The sequence below is a fragment of the Rhipicephalus microplus genome, chromosome X (genome assembly GCF_043290135.1).
Source record: "Rhipicephalus microplus isolate Deutch F79 chromosome X, USDA_Rmic, whole genome shotgun sequence".
Classification (NCBI taxonomy): Eukaryota; Metazoa; Arthropoda; class Arachnida; order Ixodida; family Ixodidae; genus Rhipicephalus; species Rhipicephalus microplus.
Genome location: NC_134710.1, coordinates 231,873,223 through 231,893,396, shown reverse-complemented (window position 1 = coordinate 231,893,396; position 20,174 = coordinate 231,873,223). Strand labels below are relative to the sequence as shown.

General features: G+C 46.1%; 1 protein-coding gene across 4 annotated transcripts in view; it reads left to right on the top strand.

The window, feature by feature from the left end:
* LOC119187881 (ileal sodium/bile acid cotransporter) overlaps nucleotides 1-20,174 on the top strand; it is a 150,678-nt gene that overhangs the window by 59,438 nt on the left and 71,066 nt on the right. For all 4 annotated transcript variants that reach the window (XM_075878784.1, XM_037435986.2, XM_075878786.1 and 1 more), the window contains exon 2: nucleotides 11,719-11,924. In XM_075878784.1, coding sequence (XP_075734899.1) covers nucleotides 11,719-11,924 — 206 coding nt within the window. The remainder of the gene's footprint in view (nucleotides 1-11,718; nucleotides 11,925-20,174) is intronic.

Below are 20,174 nucleotides of genomic sequence, written 5' to 3'. Positions count from 1 at the left end.
CAACGCACACTACTTCTTCTCGCTTGAAGAAGCCCTGCAACACTTTTTGAGCATGGCCAGAAAACGCTGCCGATCGGTAGCAGAGGCTCCCGACAACACGCGAGCCAAATGTTATATCACAGCACGCTGCCTGGTTGGTTGGTTGGTTGGTTGGTTGGTTGCGAAACTTTGCTGTGGTCCTGCAAGGCGCACGTTAGCACACAGCGGGCGACTCTCACGTCCTCTCACGTCGGGACCATAAGGCCAAGCCTATGGCCGCTCCGTGGGCCTGCTGGGGGGCTCAAAGTGGGTCGGCCAAGAGGGAGCTGCGTGGAATTCACAATAAATTGCCAAAGTCTGCTAAAAATTGCTTTCTCTTCCCTCGACAAAGTACAGAAGATGCTCAAGAATCACACGTAGATTATCCATCTATCAGCCATTGGCTAATTTGAACATAGCCCACTCATTTGTTACAGAGATCACCGTGAGAGGCCGTCACTTGTCGACGCGTGCGCGCGTGATCACACTGAAAAAGTCACGTATTCGAAGAAAAAAGAGAAAAAAAGTGCTCAAGGTTACGAGGCGCGTGACGTTTTATTGTTTGCCCCTGTCATCACTCTCTGCTTAGCTTGCAGCTCTTTCGTCGAGACGAGGGAATGCGATTGCAGCGTGTGGCACATCTTTGTAACTCCGCTCGTACTGGACGGATCCTTAAAATTTTTCCGGCATTGAATTTGTGAGGCAATACGCTTTTCCAGTGAATTAATTCCATGATTACTCAAAACAGTGTTTCAGGGCCCCTTTAAGCAAACGGTGCATCGCAAAGATAGGCCACTTCATAACAACGCGGGGGCCAACAGGACAGAGAAAATATTCGCCAGCTCTAACAAACACAAGGCAAGATGAACGAAAGTGAACACCAACCAAATAAACTTTTTAAATGAAGAAAAGATGTTTTGGCTTCCGTACATGGAAGCCTTGCTCACATTGAAACGTCTTTTCTTTTATTAAAATGTTTATTTGCTCGGTGTTCGGTTTTATTCATCATGCTTCGTTTAGGCCAGAAGGGTTTCCGTCAAACTCTTTCTTTCATAAGTAAGACGAGATTGGTTGGAACGCATAGACACTTAGTCTACATAATGTTCTAAAATGCCTATTGTACGTAACAGCCCACGACTTTTGTAGTACGCTGTTTCCAATATTTTCTTTTACTGTGCGTTATTTGAATTTTTCTCATTTATAAGTGAGAACACGGTAAGGTAGACAGACTTAGATCTGGCTAGCCCAACACAATGCAATTGATACTGAACTTATAAACATCAAAAAAAGAAGAAAACATGAATAATCAGAAGCACTACACACACCAATATCATTGCTAGCGGGAATCCATCTCTGGGCAGCTTCCATAATATATCGGGCAGCTAACAATCTACACAAGATGACTGTAAAAGAAGTCCGTTTTGAGCTGCAGATGGGCAAGGCCTTAGAAACAGCCTGAATATGGGGCGCTTGTCCAGTGCTTTATCCCCGTGCTTTTCGCACTTCGTGAGCACAATTTCATTCCAAGGAGACTATATAGCTGTTTTGTTACAATAATTTTTTTCATCCTACCTGCGACGCACTGATGCTGTTGTTGCCCAGAAGAAAAACTGCGGAAGCGCCGGTAATAAAACGCCTTCGACCGTTTGCGTCCACTCAAAAGAGTTCGCCGAAAGTCATAGATATTTCTCCCTCTCGCCGGTAGCCTGTGTTCTCTCGAAAATCACACGTTTCAAATTGCCAGAAATACGGTACTACACAGATCCACCTTGTTGAAACAAACAACAACGTGAGCATATAGCACGTAATAAGCATGGAATAACGTGTTGTCTCGCGTTAAGACGCGTCTTAATTTAGGCACGTGTAAAATAATGATTCAATCATTTATTTATTTATGTATGAAAAAAATTTGTGAAGGTTACAGCTGGCTACGTTACAGACGGCTATGCCGCCATCATGTTAATGGTACTGAAGAAACACACAAATAACATGTGCAATTGCACTCCTTTCAAAACAGTTGCGTTGCATCATTATTATTATTATTATTATTATTATTATTATTATTATTATTATTATTATTATTATTATTATTATTATTATTATTATTATTATTATTATTATTATTATTATTATTATTATTATTATTATTATTATTATTATTATTATTATTATTATTATTATTATTATTATTATTATTATTATTATTATTAAACATGTCTTATCATCCCTCTGCTATGAAGAACTGCCAAATATTCGTCAGTGTCCTTCGCTTTCGACGAAATCACTTATCTTACTCCTTCATGCTCTCGTATCACCTCACTTGTATTACTTCCGAATTCCGTGCAAGATGACCAACGAACGTGGACCTTTTCATGTACTTCCCTGTCCACAGAATAAAAGTATCTATAAGACTTTTCTTATTCCTATTAATGGAGATCGATGAAGTTTAGAATAGGCAGACCTTTGACGCAATGAGGTGCCGCGGCGTCTAATCTGTCAGAGCTCTTTGATCAAGGAGGAAAGAACGGTATAAAAAAAATTGAAAGCGAGCTCGCATATTGTGCCATATATGATGGGTTCCAGGGACCGATCCTGCCCAGCTGTTATACTGTGCGTGCGATTTTCCATTGACCAGGAACCTTCACTGTATTGCCAACATCGCAGTTGCCTAAGGTTTATCCGACCAATAAATATGAGGTACGACCTTCTCGTGAATACAAGATGTGCGTCCGTATACACAAATTTGTCCGTAAAAAAAAATTTCAGTCAATCCGTGTGTTAGAAGTATTCTTAGCGAAAACGGTCAGCCCACGGCAAGGAGCACTAACACAGATTATTTTGGCCTACTCGGCTATCCCTTCCCTAACAGTGACACGCGGCAATTTCCGCGAATTGCCATCCAAAACGGGACGCGGCCACATGTGGCTAAGCGCTCAGCTGTAGGTCATCGCGGCTATTGTCCTCTGTGCCGTCAATGGGCGCCAAGCGTCTTGACCCCCGCGGCCGCTTCTGTATGGCCCTTGCGAAACGCGCGCGATCGCCACTGTGCGTTTCGCAACCGCCTGTCGGCGTGCATGGTCGGCGAGCGTACTCTGATGAGGGCCACCCGTCGCTTTCACCACGTTCGCGGTGGGGCACGATGAGCGGGAGTCAAAATGTCCCCGCATTTCTCGTTCCGTTCACGCGACCCGCGCGAAAGCCGCGTGCGGACCCGGCGGGAGCATGCGTGTGCAGCGGACCGGGCCGCTGCGCAACACGGCGTTCTTCTCGTCGTCGTACCGGTCAAGGTCTCGGCCCTCTTTTCGGCAGAAACGTCCAATGGACCGGGCTGCGTACTACGCCGGCCAGAAAGGAGAGGGCGGGGGGGGGGGGGGATTGCCTTTACTGATCCCGTGCCAGAGAAAAGGTGAATCGAGCTGAGGGCCGTAGAGGTGCGTGTTCGCGTGCACATAATAGCGGCCGTGTGCCACCATTTGCGCCAAAAGCGAGTCATGTAACCAAGCAGCGTCTGCGTGAGCTCGCAATTGATTTCTGTTTTTCCTTGTGTCCAGTTATTTCTCTCGTTACGATGCCATCGGGAGAATAGCAGAGTTTATTATACTAATATAATTAGACACAACCTGTCCTTTTACCATCCATATAATGCCACCACGAAGAAAACTCGTTGTCATTCCGCTTTTACGCAGTCGATGGAAACGATTACAGGTCGCAAGAGACGACGAAACTTGCTGCACGTATGCGTCCGCATGCATAGTACTATGCAGAAATTTCACTCAACTGCTCGGCTTAGTCATCCCGACATGATGTGTTCACGACGAACTTTGATTCCGGGGGGGGGGGGGGAAATCACAGCATATTCACGGAGTGAATGATGATGAGTGGGGTGAAGCGTCCATCAGCTCATCCATGTTTCCGTCCATCCGTTCGGTCATGCTTCCTTCCGTCCGCACGACCATCCGCGCGTCCATCCATGCGTCCATCCGTCTGTCCATGCGTCCGTCCGTGCGTTCATCTAGTGAACACTGCAAGTACCGCCATCTCCCATCTCGCATTCCCTGTGGCACATACCCGCTCTAGAGCGGGTATGTGCCACTGGTGGTTACTTACTACCACTATTACATACATCGGAGGGTGTACAGATCCACGCTTTAAGGAGCTTCACCCCTGAAATTCTTTTCACTCATTTTCGATGTTTTCTTCCAGTCACCCTCTAAAACTTTAAGCAGTAAACTTGCCTTTTTTTACTGAAGTTTCCCACCGTCACACTCGGCAATGCCCCACTGCGGTGGTCTAGTGGCTAAGTATACTCGGCTGCTGACCCGCAGGTCGTGGGATCGAATCTAGGCTGCAGTGCTTTTTCGATGGAGGCGGAAATGCTGTAAGCCCGTGTGCTCAAATTTGGGTTCACGTTAAAGAACCCCATGGGGTTCTTTAACGTGAACCCAAATTTCGACCACCTGCAGGTGGTCGAAATTTCCGGAGCCCTCCACTACAGCGTCCATCATAATCATATCGTGGTTTTGGTACATTAAATCTCACAAATCAATTAATCAACCAAGTCACATTCGGCAACATGCAACAATTGTCTTCTGGTTCGCCGTCATGATATTTCTCTCGAGAGCGTTCGGAACATTCGCAACATTTGAATTATTGTGGTTACTGTAAGTACCTGTAAACATTAATGTCGTTTTAGAGTTGCTAGTTGATACAGACGTATGAACACACGCACGCACGCACGCACGCAGTCACACACACACACACTTAGGCCACACGAACCGTTTATAACGTGACTTAATGCTCGTTTTCGGAGGGGAAACCAATGATATCCCCGTGGTATCATTCGTCGCGACCGTAAACGGGAATACCTTTCGTGGTTTCCTGCTTTGACTGCTAAGAATTGAGAACGAAAAACAAGGTCAAGCAAACAACGGATGGTGCGTAAACTCGCAAGTGGTTTATTTGTATGCTGCGACGTGTGATGAAAGCAGTATACCAATCAGATGCGAAAGTTTTTCAGCACTGTAGCTCAAGAATAAACCGTGTACAGCCCCCAACCAGCCCGATCAATCCCTCTCAGGAATGTTCTTGTAATTCAGGCGGACGGCAGTTAGCGTCAACTTTGGTTAAGCTGCAGCCGTCGTAAACTTCATTCACGTTAAGGTTTCCTCTGTGACAAGGTTACAAGGAAACGCCCGCCTTCCCACTGACTCTTTAGCCCCGCCTTATTTCGATAATAGGCGTTGATGGTTTATTGAAGCACGGTTTATACCCATGCATCTCTGACACACCAAGAATCTTAATATACGGTATATATACGCATAGTACGCCGTAATTCCTAGCGTGGTAATTAAACCCCGGTTAGTCAGCGTAACGTTATGGCTTCCCTCACCTGTCTGGAACAATAGTTTATAGTGTGTCGAGTCTCAAAGGCGTCATAGCTACCGACTTATGTTGCAAATGCGTTCATTGGCTGCTCCAATGAACGCATAGGTGTCACTCAGTTGCTCCACTTCTGGGAAATTCATCGGGGCATCGAAAACACACAAATAAGAATTTCCCAGAAGTGTAGCGATTGAGTGACACTACGGCAATGACCATCACTTCCAAACTGAGTGCTATTTCCGCAAGATATGGGATACCAGTAGAGGTGTACACAAGCAATGCGCCCCAGTTTTCTCCTCATGAATTCTTTCTTCTCGCATCTACGTACGATTTCAACCATGTCACATCGATCGCCGGATTTCTATGCGCGCTCCGACGGTCTTGCCGAAAAATAGGTGCACATTGTGAAAATACCATTTGAAAACACATCAGAAACTCAAGACTATCTCTGGCCAGCTGTTCAGGCGTATCGCACTGCCCCTCTTGAAGATGGTAGGTCGCCAGGAGAACTACTGCAGGGAAGAAGACTTCGCACTCTCTTCCCAGGCGCTACGCAAGAACCCTGCTTCCCAGTTTTTCGAGATGTTGCTGACTAGAAACAGGAGATCCGGAGGCCTCACCAACTCCATCTTCTCGCTGGCCCGGTTCCGCCCCCCCCCCCCCCCACCCACTCGACAGCGAGCCACTTCTGACTCCATTGACCCGAGGCGATGTACGACTGAACGAAAGCCGTTTATTTGGGTAATACCTATGCATATAAAGAGACAACATGACTGATACGCATGCGCAGTTGCGGTTGCGCATGACATGCTCAATACATTATGTCGGCCCCTTCAAGAGCTAAGTGGTATACCTTGTTTTTACGACAACACTTCCTTTAATCCTATCGATAAAAAAAGTTACGCAAGCGGCTATCTGATATCAAAAGCTCAGATGCCGGGCTTCCACTGTGGGCAGTCCAGAGAGCCCACGATGCGGCAGTCGGGCTAGGCCTGACTGTCCTAACTTGGCAGCTGCCCGCTGCGCGTCGAGTCGTACACCTCTGGACTAACGATAAAGTTTCGCGTTCATCCATCTACTTGAATATATTCGGAACATGATTGATTTGTGGGGGTTAACGTCCCAAAACCACCATATGATTATGAGAGACGCCGTAGTGGAGGGCTCCGGAAATTTTGACCACCTGGGGTTCTTTAACGTGCGCCCAAATCTGAGCACACGGGCCTACAACATTTCCGCCTCCATCGGAAATGCAGCCGCCACAGCCGGGATTTGATCCCGCGACCTGCGGGTCAGCAGCCGAGTACCTTAGCCACTAGACCACCGTGGCGGGGCAATATATTCGGAACAAACGCGCGCAATTAGTTCTGCACCGCGAGCAAATGTCATGCTGTTTGATGAATGGAACAAAAAGTGTGGGCGAAGAAGAAAGTGCTTCGATTCGTAATTCGTAATAGATACATTTTATGTATTACCAATTACGATGATGGAAACTTTTTCTTTGGTCTAGAGAAGATTCATCAAACTTTCTATAAATTAGTAAAATGCCAAACTCTAGGTTAACTCCCCATAGTGGGTGGGTGCCACGGAAACTTGGTGAACAACAACTTGGGTTCATCTGTGCGCGAGGGCTCAGAGGGTCAGCTGTGGCCATGTGGTCATGTGTTCGTCTATAAAGGTTCTGTACCACGATTGGGCCATGTGCGACTATGGTGGTTTTGGGACGTTAAACCCCACATATCAATCAATCACGTGCGACAAATCCATGGCTAAATTCTTGGTGGCCGGGGACGATCCAAAGCAGCAGCAACAGACTCTATACAGCAGGCTAAAGCTTCACCCGCTGCGATCAAATTTTCAGCGAAGAAACGCGCCCGTCCGTGGTGCTGCCGCCAAACCATCAGCCAAGGAAGCGTCCCGTCAGCACGAGTACAGCAATTCTGAGTACATCGTCTGGCCTGCTGTTCTATCGCTTGTCTAGAACATCGCGCATCACGGCAAGGCGTGGTCCCACCGGTCAGTTACTGAGTGCAGCAGTGATCGTGGCTTGACTAATGGTCACTGTTGCGCCAAGCTTTCAGTGCGAGAGCAAGCTTGCCGCAGGAAAAGCTGACCATTCCTGCATCGAGCCTTTCTGATTCGAGTCGAATGCTCGTCACCCAGAACATCCCGCTACAATCTTCAGTGTCACAGATTTAATCGCGCTCATCTTATGAGAATTCCTGTCTCCCGCCTCAGGTTCATGCGCCTTCACGTCTGATGCTCAGTCCATCTCACTGTAAGCTCATTTGAATTGTTGTTCAACGTATGTTCTCTTGTACTTAGTCTTTGTTAGTCCTTTCTCCTAATGTTTCTTATAGAAGGCCTGCACGTGTTCTTATAGGATGTTTGTACTTGGCGTCATCCGCGAGGGACGCTTGGGGTGAGATCGTCATTTGCAGGTCTGCGCAGTCGCCGAACGCGCAAAAACTCGCTGCACGCGCTATATCCAAAATTCTTACGGTGACTTCGATGACAAGAGACATCCGGACCACCTCCTCGTTGCCTAAGCACGGACAGCAGCCTCTCATAATAGATACTTCACGAATCTTGAACGCGATGTGTCCTATACTGCCATTTTACACATCAACATACATAGATACATCATAACATCAAGGCACATGTTTCATTATTCGAAGAAATCTCTACCGTTCATTTCTGTTGAAGACAGTGTCGGAATGTAACCACCTGACCATCTCGTAACAATCTTTAAAATTTATTTTTGCCAGCTGCGGCATCCGAAATTCTATATACGCGAATGTAAGCAACACTTCTACGTTATGACGTCCTGTTTTAATATTCATTTAAAACATAATTAAATATAATGAATAATAATGAAATAAACAAATAAACAGGTATGTAACAGTATGAAAAGCTGGACGACTTGGTTTGAGCACAATATTGGAAACATTTCGACGAGCACACAATAGGCGAAAAACGAAAGGCAAGAAGACGAACGGGCGCCCGTTTGTCTTCTCGCCTTTCGTTTTCCGTCAATTTTGTGCGTGCCGAAATGTTTCCAAATAATAATTTCTTGTAAGGTCCATCAGTAGCAACATTTTCAATTTTCTGTGCTGGCTCGAGAGTCTTCGACGATTAAGTCCTCGCTATTTTTATGTTTAAATTATTTTACTAGCTCTATAGATACTCACCTCTATTCAGCCTATATACACTCTATAGATATTCGACTTTCACATTGTTGCTGTCGTATTTATACGGGGGAGAATCTGAAAGTGTTCACCTACTAAACTTCATCGTGTTTACACAATAAACACGATGAAAACACAGAAAAAGATATCGGCAAGCCGAAGCTAACCCACCCAGGTGGTCCAGGTGCCCGGCTGCTGACTCGAATTGAATCCCGGCTGCAGCAGCCACATTTCAATGGAGCTGGGCAAAATTTTATGGGCCCGCGTATAAATATAGATTTACGTACGCTAGTTAGTTAAAATTTCCGGAACCCTCCACAAAAGCGTTCATCGTAATCGTATCGTCGTTTTCGGACATGAAACAGCAACAATTATTAAGCCGAGACAATGATCATGTATGCATTGACGCGTGTAACCGGGGATGTACGTTTCACGGCTCGTTCGCACGTTTGATTATTCGGGGCTTCAAAGAAACTGCACACAGGGCTGAATTCACAAAGCTTTTCATTGGTCAGAGCTCTTTGCCTTTAACCATGAGGCCTCACTAGTGACGCATGTTGATTCGCTGAAAATTCCCCTTACGCGGAATTATAGTAGTAGTAGTAGTAGTAGTAGTAGTAGTAGTAGTAGTAGTAGTAGTAGTAGTAGTAGTAGTAGTAGAAAACTTTATTATATACATAATCCAGACAGGCTTGAACTCCAGTGCCCCGAAGAATATACGCGTATTATACTTTTGCGCTTACAAAATTACTGCTGGGACATTCGCGAAGCTTTGCTTACAAGTGACATATACCATCCGTAATAATAAGTGATCTTTATCTAAGACTATAGTCTTGATCTTCCAGCTGTACCTACAATTCAGAAGTTATTATTATTAAGTTAAGTTTTATTGGCGCAAGGGCATCTAAGGCCAAAGAGCGCCAGTACAAGTGTATGATAGGTATAGCTGATAAGTATAGCTGATTGCCGACTTTCGGTAGGTGCGAAATGCAAAGAACACCCATGACCGTAGATGCATTAGCATCCGCTTATGCCACAATTTATCTAGAGCCCGCCACTACCGTGTGCCTTGTAATTATACCCTGGGTTTGTCAAGGAAACCTATAGAAATTAATTTTCTCACACTAACTGTTCTATTGTAAGATGATCTCGTGAATATGGGTCCAGAGGCCGAGTTCATGGCACGTTTCTTTTATCACTGCTTTTTGCCATTATTAGGCCGACATTGATGATGATATGCTATAGACATCAGCATTGAATGAAGCTTTATGAAACTTTGTTTACATATGTAGCAGCCTGTAACCGCGCTACTATACTTCGTTTCCACTTATATTACTGGCCGCTATAGGGCTCGAGCGTTGGCACCAGCAACTTCCGAAAAAATGCGCCTGCTCGCTCTTTCGATCGACGTATACATTTTTTCTCCTAGGGTTTCTTAATGGAAAGTGTGCAAGCCGAATGCTCGGCAAGTACGTTACGCAACTTTGTTGCCTACGCAGTGAACTGCGATCGCTGCGAGGCCCGCAAGTCCACGGTTCAATTCCAGCCACGGCGGTCGCATTTTGATGGAGGCGAAACGCTATAGGGCCCATGTACTGCGGATGTCAGTGCAATACCCGGTGGTCAAAATTTCTGGCACCCTTCACAACGGCGTCCCTCATAAACATACTGTGGTCTTGAGACGTAAAACACCAAATACTAATAGATTATTTGCAAAATCTGTGAGGGCTTGTTCAGCAAAAATATTCAAAACAGTTTGTGCTCTAAATGTCGACTACACCGTACACTTCTGTGGAGTGCACCAGTGCATTCGACTGGCGCTTTCATCAGTGGCAATTGCAAGCAGCGTTACGTGCGTGTCAAAATGAAGTCGGCTATTTAGTGCGATCTAATTTACTGCGCCAAAAAAAAGAGAAAGAGTTCACGCGCCTCTCAGTGGTCGTCGTTTCTTAAAGTGATGATTCTTTAAAAAAGTGCGCACGCACGCACACACGCACACAGCCACACGCACGTATACACGCGGGAGAAACAGAACGACGGGGGAAGCAAATTAGGGCAGCCAAAACAAGTGCCAGCGAAAATCATTAATTTACCAGAAATATACAGTAACAGCAGTTGCCTTGTTTATAGCTGCACAGCTGTGCCCAACCAATAACAAGAACGTGTATTGACACAACCGACGACGGCACAACGCCGGCGGCAACACAACAACGACGACGATGGTGACGACACTGTGTTGGCTGATGTCCTAGAAAATGAACAGCCGCGGGAACGCTGAATATGAGTGCTGTGCTGAACACCACATTAGAAACGATTCTTGATTCATTGATGATGTTTTTTTTTTTTTCGTTGAAATGCTTAGTGGAAACTTCAGGGACGGCCGACAAGAAAAGGAGGCAAAACCAAGCGCGTGTGCGTGTCTGTCGTCCCTGAACTTTGCGATATAGCAGTTCACTTGAGTACCGACTAGAGCCCAAACAAGCACCTTGATATGTTGTTTTTCATACTCAGAACCACTTTGCAAGTCTGGACGCTTGGTCCATGCATTTTGTGATTTCGATGTGCTGCCGGTTCGATCCGGTGGCGCAGTAGTTACGGTGCTGACCGAAAGGTCGCGGGTTCGATACCGGCTGCGGCGGTCACCTTTCGATGGAGCCGAAATGCTATAGAGACTAGAGGCCGGTGTACTGTGCGATGTCAGAGCTAGTTAAGGAGCACCAGATTGTCGAAGCTTCAGCAGCCTTCCGCTAAGCACGGTATTCCTCATAATCAAATTGTGGTCTTGGCATGTAAAAGTTCAGATATTATTAGTATTAGTGTGCTTTCATGAAATAAGCAGATTGTTAAATTATAAGATCGGCCTTTCAGCACTGAAAAAAAACTAAGGTACGAATGTTGCCTCTGCCATCAATTTAAAGAGTGTTAAAGTCAAGGCTGAGTCGCAGCCACCACGTAATTGCGGTCACGGCTAATTCAAGCGTCATGTCATATCCAAATCGTGTGGGTGATCGCGTCCATGCGTGAGCATGAGCAAGTGTGTGTCCCAAAGAGAAACGCATATCTCTCTCTCTTTGTATCTACCGCTGAAATTTAATTCAATCACGTGACAGAGACTGTATTCATTGTGCAGATATGGGCACATCTGCGACGACCATTCGGCGTGGCTGTGGGAATGCTATGCCAGTTCGTGATGATGCCCCTGCTGGCGTTCGGCCTGTTGACATCTATGCGACTGAGCGGCCTGTTCGCCATCGGCATGCTCATCATGGCCTGTTGCCCCGGCGGAACTGTCTCCAACGTGTTCGCATACTTCGTCGATGGCGACGTCCCTCTCAGGTGAACTATACTGCGCAATGTCGAGGAATGGCGACTATCGTGCGCCACCCGTATATACACCATGAGAAAGCATTCGCCGAGCTGCACGAGTAAAAAAGTACCAGGGTTGCCCGGTTAGACTACTTTGCGACACTGGCTACTGTTCTCAGGCCGTGGGCAGCCGAAAAAACGTCTTGGCTACTTAGCTACCTTTTAGCGGCTCTCTTGTTCTGTTTGAACCAAATTGTAAAAAGCTGTTGACGCCGCATACACTTATGTTCGACTATCCCAATCTTGTTTCGGCCTTCCGAAATTTATTGATATGTGGGGTTTAACGTCCAAAAACCACCATATGATTATGAGAGACGCCGTAGTGGAGGACTCCAGAAATTTCGACCACCTAGGGTTCTTCAACGTGCACCCAAATCTGAGGACACGGGGACCTTCCTAAATTGAATTTCGCACTGGCGTAACGCAAAAAGAAAAGGCTCTTGAATGCATAGCTGGCATTCGGAAAAAACTGTTGCATGGCACCTCAGTTTGGAGGCCATATATTGCTTAATGCGTCTTCAAACCGTAATTGGACGTTAACAGGACAATCAAAAGCGTTCTGCGCCCAGGGCGTTGCTCTCTTCAACATTGGAAATTGGATATCTGACAAAATGCTACTGTCATTTCTTAGGTTTTGCGACACATTTGAAACACAAGCTACAAACTGCTACAATGCGAGTAACTGTGATCATGAGCGCACATTATGTATTACTAACTTTTATTGTCATCATGGTGGTTACTTAATTCCGGTCCTTTTCCAAATAGTATAAAATAAGCGTGAAAAGAGTGTCGCTTTTGCAACAGCGCAGTCAACTTCATCTTGGTTCGAAGTGATCTCTAAATTCAAGATTTTGTTTGAATCTCCGTCATTTTGAAGGGTTATATAGTGGCGTAGCCAGAGGGTGGAAATCCTTCTTTTCTTTTTTTTTCTTTTTTGTCGTGGCATACAAAGCACAAAGCGACACTCGACCACAACTGCCTGCTCGGCCTCCACTCCCTAGAGCAAGGAAATGCCCCCTCCCCCCGTTTCCCCCCGGAAAAACTTTCTGGCTACGCCCCTGGTTTGTATGCTGTGCCCTACGTTTGTTCATAAAGGCTTTGGCATTTAGTCAGGTAAATGAAAGCGTCTAAGTTGCTTTGGCACAACTGCGGCTACTTTTACCTTCATTTACTGTACCATTGGCTCAAGCTCGTTGCTTTCCCGCTACCTTTTCTGATTTCCTAGCTATTTTTGGTGTTTAGGCTGGCCGACACTGAGAAGTACATTTAGTTTTAAGTACCTCATTAAGTATGTACTGATTTGTTGGGGTCTTCCGCTGTAGGTCAAAGCACTTCCAGCAGCGCCCTATATTCTTAATGATGTCAAGATTTCGTATATGTAGTGTACTTCTCATCATCATCAGCAACAGTGGCCTGCTTTTCTTTCTTTCTTTTTGTCCACTGCAGAGTGAATACATTTTCCTATCATCTGCAATTGGTTCTGTCCTGCCTGTTTTGGTTCCATATTATGCCTGCAATTTTTTTTATTTCACCATTCCACATAAAACTCTGCCGTCCTCTGCGGCACTTCCCATTCCTTGGTGGTTAGTTTCTCGCAGCGATACTGTTGCCCACATCTTGATAGCATTATATTTTTTTTTTTTTCATTTAACCTATCACTAAAGGCTGAACCTATGTTAACCTCTTAGAAAACTAGAAACTGTCGAAATGATTCAGAGGTAAGACCGCACTAGATCAGCAGACGCATCTTTCGTTTAAATACAGTGAGGAATGAGACTTGTTCGGTATGTGCGGGAACAGTAGTCATGGAAAGGCGCTCCTTGGTTGTAAGTCGCGGTCGATCGCGCGACTCTGTTTAAAACAATCACCTGTGTGAAGGATACCTAACGCCTGGCGCGCTCCGTGCTTTCCCGTGATCGCCTTCTGCCATCCGGAGCTGCTATTTTCACTCCTCTTAACCTTCTTCTCCACCTCACTCACTACCCAACTGGAACAGGCGCATTCCTTTGGCCTGTGGCGTCTGAGTGCTCTTCACGCGGGGCGTCGACACTAACCGTTACAGCAGTCGAGTGTCTCGTTGAGCGTACCATCTTCATCGCCGGAGGTTGTTGCCACTCGTACGTCTGCGATTACCAGCCAGGTTTTCCGGTTGCAAAACACTGCATCAGGGCATTTCCCTCTTATAGCGGCCGCATGTTTAAGCAGCTTGCCGCACGAAGCAACGAGATTCACCTTTCGCGTGTCCTTCGCGGAGAACCACCATCTGTGTTACAAGCACAGCAAAACTACGCGTAACATCGTGTGACAAAAGGGATACGATGAAGTCCGTCAATTTACGCATGCGTCGTGAAGGACTAGCGTATAAATTCACAATTTATTTATTCATTTATTTATTTATTTTTACTTATTTATTCAATATAACAGTGAAGTTGAGTAGTCGTGCATGGTACAGACTACACATAATTGTCTTCACAACAATCTATGTATAGTCAGACAGGAACACTGGGAGCGAAAGCGAAAATGCACTGTTGATGATGATATGATATGTGGGGTTTAGCGTCCCAAGACTACGATATGTTTATGAGAGACGCCGTAGTTGAGGGCTCCGGAAATTTTGATTACCTGGGGTTCTTTAACGTGTACCCAAATCTGAGCACAGGTCTGTTGGTACAGCAAAACGAAATGGAAAAAAAAAACAGCGCTTATAGAAACGAGGACAAGAAAGAACGGCACATGATTCGCTCATGTGTCGTTCTTTCTTGTCCTCGTCTCTTAAGCGCTGTTTCTTGTTACTTCCTTTCGTCATTCTGACTGCAAAGTAGACGCGTAGTGGATGCAACAACCAAGGCCTCTTTACAGGCACCTTGTGTGCGTGTCTCTTGTCCGTCATCGTGTTAGCGCCTTTTACCTCGTATCATAAAAATACGAGTTTGTTTGTACAATAACATCCCTCGTGTTTGCACATTAGGAATGTGATTGCACAATAGATACTTTAAAATTTATGTCGCTACACCTAACTTCGCATTGTGTTTTCGCAGAGTGACCAAGAAATGGGGTGTGGCCTTTGTTTTCCAGCGGTTGAAGTATTTTTTATTCCAGCGAAATAATGAATATGAAGCCTTGAAAAGTCTCAAGTATAATTTATTTCTTCGTCTCTTTTTCATGAATAAACAGCAAGCACTAGCCATAAACGAAGTCAATATACTGTCGGCTGCAAGTTTGTCGGATCTGCATTGCGTGGTTAAGTTGCAGATTTATTCAATGGATGCTATGAGCACCTCTTTTACAAAGAGACGGTAACAAGTGGGCCACCAGGCATGACGTGTAAAAAATATTTCATTTCTGTTTCATTTTTTTTTACTTCGCCTAGTGTCTCTACTTCGGTTAAATATATACTATAAAAAACAAAAAATAAAACTATATATAAACGAAAATATATACCTTATAAAACGAAAGCCCAGTTCTCCGCTCTTTACGGCCGAATGTCCTTATTTTCCGAACTACTGATTTTTTTCCTTTCTCTCTAGTTTTCCGCCACCAACTAACAACTCCATAAAACGCTCCGTGTGCTGGAAACGCTGGTAAAAAAATATGACTGTGCTTAACAGGGTGAACGCGGCACATGGGCTTGGCGCTCATGTTTCTTGATTAATTGTGGTGTCGCATGGCATTGCTTCGTCAAAGGCGAAAGAGTCCAGTCCGTGGACCACCTCCTTCTCATCGGCATAAAGGATTTCACTGCCGAAACAGCGGAAATAGTTGCGCTGTGCGCGCAAACGTCTAACCTCTTCAGCGAACCGCTTCAAGTTGAAGAACCTGTCTAGTGAGCCCGAGATTGAAGAAGGCAACTGCTCATGTGTAGCGGGCCTCTCCGAAGGGTGCTAAAACTTTTGCGCTGCGTTGCTACACTGCTGTACGCAAGGCCTTATCAGTTTTCGAGATAACTACGCTGCTACATCGTGCTGCCGAACACATGTATACCATTGAGTTCCGTTGTCCCGTCAAAGGCTGAATACGCATGCCTTTCACTTGGGCCAGAGTAGCTTGAGATACGGCAAATCGTAGTTTTGGTTGCAATATATAGGAGTGCCCCTTTCTTTTATTTCGCCGAACCACATTAATTACTAGGTTCTTATCAATAGGCTCGTGTACTTGCAAACACTCGCTTGTTCGTGTTGGCGGTAGTTGATACTCAAACCAGATATGTGCCCACACACTACAAATGCACGGACATGATATGATACGCACGAACATACATACACGCATGCGTGACCTTCACGCGCGCGTTTGTGTGCGCGTATATGAACACAAGCGAAACAAAAAAATGTTCGGGGAGAAAGATTACAGCCGCCTAATTTGAGAATGGATAGCACAATGACTTGCACAAAAAACAAGCATATGCGAAAAATACCATCGCTAACGTACCGCAAGAAATTTTCGAAAGCGTTTGCTTATATATAAATGAAACTATACTCGGCGCTTAGAGAAGCGCGAATAATGATAACAATGCACACAAGCTAAATAATGGTGTACTTACCGAGGAGAATTAGGTCGTCACGAGCGAATTGATTAAAACAAACTACCGTAGTGCCCGTCTGTCACAGATCCCGTTAATTAGGGAGGCGATCGCTGGGCTAATTCTAAGGGCCGAAGTATCGGCCCGCCGAACTGCGCCACGAAAGCGCGGACAATTTAGAAGTGGTCCTATTTGGCGCGCCAGCAGACGCCGGCTGTGGCCCAGAGAACGAAATTATATTCTCAAATATGGCAGATACAACGATACACAGAAATGCACACTCGACAATGGTTAAATACGATATGCCACCAATCAAACAACATACTACAAAGTACAATCAGCTACACTCGAAACAACGGACACAAACAAATGCGTGCTGAAATGCAATCATATGCTTCTAACAACCAAGACACTTAAAGACTAAAGAGTTCGAAAACTCATTCAGTCCAAAGTCCTTGGAACAAAGTCTGAGTGATACTTTTCCAAGAATCACTCACTTAAAGTCCAGCAGTGTTGTCGTTCCGCTGCCCCGAAGTTTCTCTTCCAGGAAACCTCGCGTCTTCAATTGGCCGCTCACCAAGCACCAAACTTCTTCGCTGTTTACACGTCGGCTTCCCACGCGCAGTTGTTGCAACGCGTCTTCGCTCGCTGGCGGTAGACACACTCATCTGCTTGTAGCACGAGTCTCCACCCCTCAGGTGGAAATCATCTTCATTACCTGCTTTGTCACTGAGGACAGAAGCCTTCGCCGACACGGCGGAAAGACCCTACGCACACTTGCGCAAAACTTACATCTCCTGCCTACGCACACGGGTGCAAACTTTCTTCTTCTCCTGCTTTGTCACCAAGGACAAAACCTTCGCCAACCCGGCGGAAACACTCTCCGCACACTGGCGCAACTTTCTTCTTCTCCTCATCTCTCTTCTCTGCTGCTCGCTTAAATACTTTTCATCCTAGATTCCAGAAAATTCTAATCATTTCGTCGGCGCGAGGCACAGCCAAGGCTGGGGAAAGGGCGAGACGCTTCAAGAGCTGTCCGCGACTCGTGACGCACCTCTACATCACCACGCCCCTTTCCTTCCAGATCTTTCCAGGGTTTGCTCGGCGGCCGATGTGAGGAGGCAGAACTCGGCGGCGCGCTCCCTTTCTGAGCGCTCATTTGCGACACCGTCACTTGCTTTCTAATGCATTAGTTTCTGATTTGCGCCGTTCTCCGTAGCGAGTCATCTGCGTTCATCGGGAAGTGATATAACAATACGTTGCCATCATTCCACCTCGATGTCACACATTGCATCACACTGCAATGGTCTCTGGACATCACTTTTTTTTTCGGGCTCGCACGTGTAGCATGGCGAAAAGAAAGGAATTATGCGGCCGCTTCTCAACGCGCGCAACGTGGTAACATGTGGCCTTTCAAGGTTGACCCTGCAGTTACCGTCGTTTCCAGGCACGGCCACTAGGCGGCGAGCGCTCAGTTGAGTCGCGAATCTCTTACTAATATCTTTCTCTGGTGTGTTCAGCGTTCCGTTGTTGTCCCTATAGCCCAAGGCTTTATGTAGGCTTGTGCCCAAACATACACGTGGGTGAATATCTGTGCATTGCATTGCAGAACTGCATTGCTGCGTCATCTACCGTCACATGGAAGAGTGTTGTTGAGACTAGCGTGACTATAGCTCCGACAACGGCATGTTGGCGCACATAGAGCTAATCGCGGAGGCCACCACCAATGCCTCCTCTATTATTTTCAATTCGAGTATACAAACGCTCACTTCTAAATGGTAGTTCAGGAAGTGGTCTTGATGCGACGCCATGTAAAGGGTGTGGCGCTGCTTGCGTTACAAGTGCGTCCGGGCACTTTCCAAAGGAGATTCAATAAATGCGCTTTTCCTTTCCAATATTATGCGTCTGTCACACTTGTTCCTTCGTGCTCCTTCTTTGTGGCTCGGCACAATTCCACCACCTCCTTACAGCGTTCGTGTGGCACTTCTTAAAAGCAGCGCATGCAGCAGCGTCGAAGCCATTGGTTGCCCGCAGAGCGCCATAAACGGAGACGCGCCATGTCAAAACACCGTGTATCAGTGCCAGTGTGTGTGATCGTCAACATACTGAACATGAGGGATGCAAGGTGCCGCCCTACGGACCAGCACAAAACTGAACAAAAAAAAATACCTTATCTGATTTCCGTCGTGAGGCGCCTCATAAAGAGATCGCTCCCCATTAACGCGATGGCTACCGATGGACGAGAGTATAGGCCTCCCAACCTCGGCGAGGGGGCGCTGCGCCCCGCGCGTTTCGCTGCCTTTCTAGCAAAAATCGGTCGCTTGGTACCCCGCTCTCGCCTTCTGCCTGCGCTATCTGAGCACGTTCACGCTCTCCGCGCACGCTGTTGTCTGGTGGGTGGGTGAGTGGATGGATGGATGGATGGATGGATGGATGGACGGACGGACGGACGGACGGACGGACGGACGGACGGATGGATGGATGTATGGATGGATGGATGGATGGATGGATGGATGGATGGATGGATGGATGGATGGATGGATGGATGGATGGATGGATGGATGGATGGATGTATGTGGCTGTACCCTTTAAATCGGGTGGTGGCTAGTGCCACCAAGCCGTAATACTTAATGAACAAAAAACTAGATTTTTTTAATAAGTGACTTTGAGGATTCGTACTTTGCAGTGAAGATTTTAATTTTCACTCGTGCCTTGACTTTAGCCACCAATCAGATAACCTCCTTCTAGTTAAGTCTACCCGCTTAATGTCTATTTTGCCCTCCCGGTCCCTAAACCCCAGTGCTTTGAAAAACTCTGCGCCCTCATCCTGAACTATAGGGTGAAGCCCTTTACAGAACATTATCAAGTGTTCGGCAGTTTCTTCTTCCTCTCCACACGCACTGCATACTGTGTCTACCCCTTCGTATTTGGCCCGATATGTCTTGGTTCGCAGTACTCCCGTCCTGGCCTCAAATAGTAGAGAACTACCCCGAGTATTATCATAGATCCTTTCCTTGGCAATTTCCTGCTTAAAAGTTTGATAGATCTCTAGTGCGGACTTTTTAATCATGCCCATTCTCCACATGTCAGTCTCCGTTTCCTTCACTTTCTTCTTAACCGATAGTTCTTTTTGGTTTGGCCACCCGCTGTTTTCTAAGTATTTACCGGTCAATTTCCTGGTTCGCTTCCTCCATTTTGTGTCGACATTCTTCATGTACAAGTAGCTAAAAACCTTCCTAGGCCAACGCTCCTCGCCCATTTCTCTCAATCGCTCCTCAAATTTTATCTTGCTGCTAGCTTCCCTGTCCTCAAATGATGTCCATCCCATATCACCTTGTACTCCCTGATTTGGTGTATTCCCGTGAGCTCCTAAAGCAAGCCTACCTATTCCACGTTGCTTAATTTCTAATCTTGCTTGAACTTATGATCTCATGCACAAGACCGCATTGCCGAACGTCAGCGCAGGAACCATGACCCCATTTCCATATTCCTCTCACAACATCATACCTATTGTAATTCCACAGTGCCCTATTTTTCATCACTGCTGCATTCCTGTTACCTTTAGTCGTCACGTATATTTAGTGTTCCCTCAGGTAACCCTGCATGTGCAGCGCCACCTGTGACTTGCTCCGAAGGATTAAAAAGATCCGAAAAACGTTTTCACGATGTGAATTTTATCAGAACTGAGAGTGGTTCATTGACAA